At 39.8% G+C, this 7,950-nt stretch overlaps 1 protein-coding gene across 2 annotated transcripts in view; it reads left to right on the top strand.

Moving 5' to 3' along the window:
- Positions 1-918: 918 nt before the first annotated feature.
- The window catches only part of gpc6b (glypican 6b), an 89,289-nt gene continuing 82,257 nt past the window's right edge, over positions 919-7,950 (top strand). For both annotated transcript variants that reach the window (XM_065962339.1, XM_065962338.1), the window contains exon 1: positions 919-1,389. In XM_065962339.1, the coding sequence (XP_065818411.1) occupies positions 1,239-1,389 (151 nt within the window). In that variant the 5' untranslated portion in view covers positions 919-1,238. The remainder of the gene's footprint in view (positions 1,390-7,950) is intronic.

Raw genomic sequence — 7,950 nt, 5'->3', positions numbered from 1 at the left:
TTAATCACATTTCACAAAAAACATTTTTAGTTTTACACAAGTGACATGTGTCCAGTTATCCTATCACATCACTTAAGACATTATAATACAAATAATTAGAAATAACTAGGATAAAAGGGTAGACCAAATATGATTGTCTGTACTCATGCCCAGTCGGTGTAACATCATATATATTCATATATATCATTTCTGACCAACTTACACAATCTTTATTTTAAAAAGTTCCAACATTTTTCAAAATATTCTTCTTTTTTATGTTTTACTGAACTTAAACTTGAACTTTTGGCTACACTGCTTTACACTGTCCCCATGATTTCCAGTATATTACAATGTCTGGTCCGTATCTGTAAACTTCCAGACAACGTGCAGAAATACAGACGAAATGAACATCAGAGTCCGAACACAAGACTCTGTCTGCATCAGTATGTGTATCGGGCTATATGAGCCTTTAATCACTTGGTCTCACACACTTAACTTTATGCTTATGGTCTCGTTTGCTTTTGTTGCTCATTAAGAGGCATCAGTATTCATTTCAGAATATTTCATAAAAAGCTAAAAAAAAAAGTCCTCATGGTAGCTTTAAATGTTCACCAGATACAGCAGCTATATGTAGCTTTTGGTTACATAATTACTTCAGTAAGTTTTCCAAAATGTCCCTACATGTATTTCGTGTGTAGCCATACTGTAATTTATTGTGATTTTAAGTGTTAAAACACCCCATAAATGACTTAGGCTACTTTAAAACCTGGCTTATTGGGATTATAAAATTCCATGATTTGCATTATTTCGTTAATTTTTATCATATATCTTTGAGGTTTTCAAGCTGCAGCCTACACCGACGTGGATGAGGCTAGATTCCACTCCATATTTTGTCTCCCGCTCTGCCTCAGTATATCTGATCTGAACACCGTGCGCTCCTCTCCACGCAGCATTTCCACTCCAACACAGAGACCAGAAGCTTCGCCTGGCTCACACAAGTTGAGTCAACACGCTGGGAAACGCGCCGTCTGGATTTATATGTGGCACCTCCATACTGTCGTCTTTTATGCTGTACCGGAGGACTTTTCTTTATCATTGTCACTTGCCGTAGATCCCCATTCTGCTCTCGGAAATGTGTTAAGTCACTTATAGTTGAGTTGCAACCATTAACCGTCCGGTCATTAAATACCTGCAGATCTGCTGCAGGGGAGTTTTAGCAGCACGCGGGATACTGCAGAGATCAAGGATATAAGTGAACAATGCTTAGACTACAGACTATCATTTGCACTTTTTCTGTGCTGTTTGTTGCAGCCAGAGCTGATTTTAAAGCACGGAACTGCAGCGAGGTGAGGGAGGCATGTACCGGGAGAGGCTTCGGCTTCGCACATGTTCCTCTTCAGGAGATCCCAGGTAAGGCTAGACCCAATGACACCTGTCAAGCATGCTCGCGAGCAATATGCTTGGAGCCGTGAGACACACTCATTGGATAGAAACGCATCTGGATTTATTGTTGTGCTCTCGATGCAACACTTAAAAATCCAGACATGTATCAAGTTTTAGAATTATTCTGATGATAATATTACTGTAGGTTTGGGAAAAACTTCAGTGGTGCAGGGGATCATTTTCTTGCATTTGACCAACTGGCTACATGTCAACCACCTGTCAAAGTTGTTTAGACTGAGTTTACTCACAGGAGATTTACTCAATTACCAAAATAGTCCTTAATGACCTGACCTGACTGGACGTGCAGCCTTCTTTCTGCGGCTCGCCTCAGTAAAGGAACTATCCGATCCCCTCATTCAAAACGCCAGAGCACACAGTCCTGAGGCTATCAGTTTATAAGAGCCCACATTCATGCTGCGATAACAATACATCCCAATCAGCCGGCATCAATAACTCAGTGATTGTGCAAAGACTCCCCCCCCCCCCCCCCCCCCCCCAGGCAGCAGCAGCAGCTGAATGTGTCCAGTAGAGATCTCTGACTGTGCTAACCAAGCCATGATAATGAGTGGTCAGCTTTGCAGGTTACCTCCTGCTGGCCTGAGAAAAAGAAAGTGATAAGGTGAAGCACTCCATAACTAGGATGAGTCACTCTTTCTGCATGGACACAGCATTTTCCCTTTGGAGCAATTAATCTTAATACCCTTTTAATAACTTATAAAGGAACCCATGAATTGTTGCATTAAAGAGAGGGGACTTAAGCTGCAAAGAGACAGGAGTTCACAAGTTACAGGTTTATAATGTTTAAATTACCCACATGCTGTCAGGATATAAGTAACAATCATAGATCCATATCATGAATAACCAAACAGGATGCAGCAGGATTCAAATACATAAGTTTAAAAGATAAAGATTCATGTTAAGTCCAGCAATACATTTCCTGAAATCATAAGTAACATTATCTGATATTAAATGATCCTCTATATCCTGGCATGTTTTGATATAGTGAATATGTCCACATCTGGAAAAGGTAAACAGGAGTAGATGTTTTTGTCCCTGCTGATTTGTCTCTCATGGTCATCATTTTTCTGCTCCTGGGCCAGCGGTTCTCTCTATAAAGCCATGAATCTGGCACACGTAAAAGGCTGCATATTTGATAAGAGGCGCACCTGTTCATGGTTGGGTTGAATAACTACCTGATTAAATCCTTTGGATCCAGGTCCCTGACATCACAACTAATCTGCCAAATGAGTGCAGAATTCAATCTCTCTCATCTCCGAGTGATGTCACCCTGAATGATCGTCCTTTGATCGGCTCTTTGAATGAGTCATAACCTTACATGTCTGCTGGAGAGACAAGGCATTATCAACAGCTCAGCAAATTCACACGCTGATGGACATGCCCTTCAAGGCTTGGACGCTTATTGCCTCTCACTCATGCAAACAATAATCAGGCTGAGAGACACATCATGACAGAAGTGAGCGTGAAGAGGCCTTTCATAAAAAGGTTAATGAAATAGCATGCCATTGCAGGTCTTTATTGTCTATAAAAACAAATTAAATTTTTTATTCTATTCTTTAAGCAGTTTCCTGTGCGGTGACACTTGGCAGTTTGCAAGTTAAATTTCTGTCTTCAACTTTTTCTTTCCTCTTATGTTTCAAAAAGAGGTCATAAGTGACAGAAGCAGAGATGCATATTTACTGTAGAAAATCTGAAGAGAATATTATCATCTTGTGCTGCTGGTATATAATTTCAATTGATGTATATCTGCATTGGTTCACTGTTACATAAATAACTTTAACTGTCACATTTAATAAAAAAATGTGCAATACAGAATGAAATGTAGTGTAATCTTACATTAGATCTATTAACAACAAGTATAGTTTCAGTAATTAAAGTGCACTCAGTACCCAACCCAAGGAGCATGACTGCACAGTTAAAGCCTTTGTGCAGACTTTATTATTTCCATGCAGCAGGTATGTGATATGAGCTTTGGAAGAGTTGACACAGCAGGGGTCAACAGCATCCAGCCTGGCTTCAGCCTGGAAGCTCTGGAGTGATGACATTACATTACATTACACTGCACTTAATATTCCTCTACTTGTGGATTAGTCAGTCCATGTGGGACTCTGTGTTGAAGGGGGCTGTTAAGATTCCTGTGTAGCTTATTGTTTCTGATAGCCGTACAGCTGCCATCACTCTATTAACTCTGATGATTTGCACACACACACAAAAACCCTGCCAACCTTCATGTCACCAGTCAGGCTCTATACAAAGAAGCTTTCACTGCTTCTGCACACAGTTTGTATCTTCACCGTAGATTATAGCTCTTTGCTGTGCACATTCTGGAAATCTGATATATGCAGAAAGTAAAACATCAAATTGAGGTAACAGACAGATGAGGTAACAGTCCATGTTTAACCTCAAATTAGACAGAAAACATACATTTATCTCATGACGTTGTATATATGCTAGAAATTTGGGACTTTGGTTCATCTGTTAATCAAATAATGTGACGTTAATCTGATAAGATTAAATTGTAATCAACTGTATGTTTTGTTACCTTTCACATTAAGAGCGTATTAAATGTTTCTGGCCAATTTGAAGTAACCATAACAACCATTACAAATATAGAAATAACACACCTTTTTGTGTTCAACATAACTGCAAAACCACTGCTACAGTATTTCATGAAACGCTTAGTATCCCAGTGTTCGGTTGCTTTTTTTGTTTTGGTCAAACAGAAGCAAACAGGTCAGGTGAAATGACTGCAGGGTTATGACAGAAATGTTGTTATGATCTGTAGCCCAAAGGCTCACTGGGTGCAGTAATTCCACAAGACTAAGCCGATGCTTCTGCCTGCTGACCAGGCTGGGCTGAAATCTGTCAACAGCTACAAGGTGGAGGTATTTAGAGCATGGGAGCACGAACCTGTGGATTACTCTACAACCCTTTGAGTGTTTGCACATCTAAAAAAACACCCAGGGAATCTTTACCATCCACAGCTGATATATATTTATTCAAGTGCAAACAAATTCATGTAATATAGCTGTATTTGTTCCTCTGATTAAAGATCAAATCTGCGCTCAGCCTGCCCCCCCTGCTGTCTTCACTTCACTCTGCATTACCAAACGTCTGAGACGAGATACGCGATATGGAAAGTTAGTCATAGAGAAGACTGTTGGATTCAATGGAACTTCTTAGCATGTCACACTCGGCGCTATCATTTGACGTCCGTCTCTGTTTACTCTGCGCCGGGAGGTGGAGGTGGAGGTGGGACAGAAATAACGGTGCTGATATTTGATGTGATCTTCAGCCGCTTCAGCAGATGATCTCTGCTGAAGCGTGTGATGTGCACAGGTTCTCTATTGTCATGTAAGGGGATGGAGAGGATTAAAAGGGGCTAAATGTGAGTGCATTCAGAGGGAAGGGCTGGTTGTTAACCCCTGCAGCAAACGTCTGTATTACTGTGATGCATGGTCAGATTATTGCGACCTTCTGGTCAGTCACTTGCAGAGAGGGATTTAAAAAGGCAGTCATGGCGTCAAATTTACGATGGGTTTATTCTTCGCATCATTGCAAACGTCAAAATATTTGTGATAAACCATCTAATGATTGCTCTTTTGGGATTCAGTGTTTACTATACATTAGCGCTTGTATTTTTAGGCTGCATCCTCCTCCATTTAATGTGAACGTTCCCCACTGAGCAGGGGGGGGGGGGTGCACTATCAGGGGAGAATCATCCAAACAATCATCATTTTCTCTCCTGCTGCAGAGGAGATTTCTCAAACGCCGCCTCCATCTCTGTGTCATCAATCATGCTCATGAATGCCAAAATGGCCTCGTGTTGGCTCCTCACGGTGGGGGGTCCCTCTGAGAGCTACAGGAGACATCTTGTCCTGCAAATGGTTTCAGGGCTGCATTGAAAGCAGAGAAACTCAACACTGAAAGCGAATTAAAAAGATAAAGGAGGGACATGATTGATGTGTTTAATTGTTTATCAAACTTTTTGTTCTCTTTGTAATTGAAGGAAAACGTTTTTTGTTTTTTTTTACTGTTAGATTTACTTTATGTTTTGTAACAGTTAGAGGAGAAGCTCAAAGGAGCATAGGTTCATGTTTGAATGCGTTTCAACACACAAGTTTAGAATTAAAGGCTCTGAAAAGCATTCAAAGGCAGTTTTTACCATGAGCTACAAGGGTCTGCCTAAAGCAAGCGTTCAGCTGAAGTTTTGGCAATTTTCCCCTTTTTCCCCCTCACATGTGTGACTGAAGGGCAGATGCAACTAAAATAAGTACAGGAGGAACCAGCTGCATGCAGTCCTGCATCAGACCACAGAACTTTCCTAGCATGGAGATGTAAGGCAGCCTGTAGCCCAACCTTTATTCAACGTATATCTAGTTTTGACCATTAGCATTCTAAGTAAAGCCCCTTCATTTAAGAGCCCCCTGAAGGGCACAGTTCCACATGTCTCAACATGAAGGGTGTCCTTGGGGGCACTCTGCCATTGTCATAACTTTTTATTTTTCTAAAGTTTAAATGATTGTGTTGCTTTTTATCATTTTTATGTCCAGTTGTCTGTTGTGTTTCTGAGTTTTATAGTTCCATTTCGGTTTCACACGAGGTAGCCAAGGACACAGGTGTCGCAGATCACTTTCCTGTAAAAGTGAAGGGTCTCTTCTTACTGAGTTTCGTCCTTGCTGCAGAAGCCACAACGTGAAAGCTCACGTAGCTCAATGCACAACAGCTTTCTGTACATATTGCCACTTCTTCCATGTGGACCTGGCTCAGCTAAGGTGATAGCATATATTTCTGAGCTACAACCAGAGTTGTATCAACGTTTAAATCTAAATCCAAAGGCGGTTAGGATTATATGCTTATGTTGCATTTAAATCTGAACACACTACACCCACCCACTTGTGAAATAAACAAATATGAGTTTGTTTTACACTCTAAATTATTAATACCCATCATAAACTTTACTTTCAGTATGCAGTCATGAATATTTAATGTTATTGAGGACCATGGTCTCAGCACCTTAAAACTTTATGTACTCTCTTCGTAAAGGAGGAAATGTAGATTCTAGAAATGTTTCTTCCTTTTTTCATCTCTTTATTTTGTTAGTATATACAGTACCTTATGATTCCTCGTATGATGGTTATCCGCAGTATGTCCGTCACTGCAGCACTGCTTCTGCTCCCAATAGGAAGATAATGTTTGAGTTTCTTCAGAAGAGGAGAGAATTGTCTCCAGGGTTTCTGTTTGTTTTTTTTCCAAACACCAAAAGTAGCTTCTGGATAGTATTTTCTAAACCTTAATCCTGTCTGTGACCCAAACTTTCTATTTATTCTGTTTGTGGCCTTCAGCAGGGCTTATGTCCAACTCTCTGCTGCTCATAACCCTGATTGCTGAAATGTGAATACAGCCTGAACAATTTAAAACCTGCAGGGGTTTCAGTTGGCAGTGAAGCTGTTATTAGCAATACTGTTTGTTTTGCTAATTCACACTGCATGTAATGTGAATAAGGCGATCATTATTCAGCTATTTTCAGTTCAATTTGCTTTCACACAAAAGCCTTCTTCTTAGACTCATCTCTGAATACATTATAACCAGAATCAAAAACATATGAAAGAGTCATTGGGTTATTGAAGCTTGACCAATCACGTTAGCCTGATGCGCCTTTAATTACACAGTTCATAAGCAGCGGTTGTCATACAGGTTAGTGATGGAAGGAGGCTGCAAACACAGCCATGAAGAATGAATGTTTGTCTAACTCCTTTGAGATAAACCCACTGTTAAAAAACAAGGAGACGGTTTGAAGTGATTCTCCTGAGACCACATGGCAATCGCTGTTTAATGGCTGAAGAGAAATTTGAATGTCAAAGAATGCATGCTCCTGCTGTCAACAAGAGATTGAATAGATGTTATTTGATCTATTAGTTTCTGTCAACAACTGTCCAATTAAATTACAACCTGGAGCCTTTGAGAAACAACTTTTTTTATTCCTCATTTGAGAGGCCTACAAACACATTTCCTTATATTCATTTGTTAAGCTTTAGGTCAGTAGACTACATATACTGATACAGGACAGATTTAAAAATACATCATGCCCGGATTTTTTCCAAGTTTACATTTAAATGATCGTGCTCAAAATTCCGTTCACAGATTAAAACTAGTTCATGTTCATAGTTAACCATTTTGATGTTGAACTAAGTCAACAGTCTTAAAGATGATCTAGTTCATGTTCATTTATTCAGCTTCTCTTTTTCACCAGAGCTCTCTGTGCTTCTTGTAGTGACCATACTACTATGGCCATAAACTATATACTGTTAAACTTGATGAAAGGATCGATTCTATACAAGAGATGTGCTCAACAGTACATTATAATTAATGCACCTCAATAAAATATACATTGATCACTCTTCACTTCTCAGGCTGTTTACCTGTACAGAGGTGGTATCAGTTGATTTACAGGTTTTGCAGAATGGGATTTTAGAAAACATTTTAATTTACATTAGAAACAGGTGCTTA

Source organism: Labrus bergylta, chromosome 13 (genome assembly GCF_963930695.1).
Source record: "Labrus bergylta chromosome 13, fLabBer1.1, whole genome shotgun sequence".
NCBI classification, from domain to species: Eukaryota; Metazoa; Chordata; class Actinopteri; order Labriformes; family Labridae; genus Labrus; species Labrus bergylta.
Note: the sequence above shows the minus strand (reverse complement) of the source record. Positions and strands in the feature narration are given on the sequence as shown.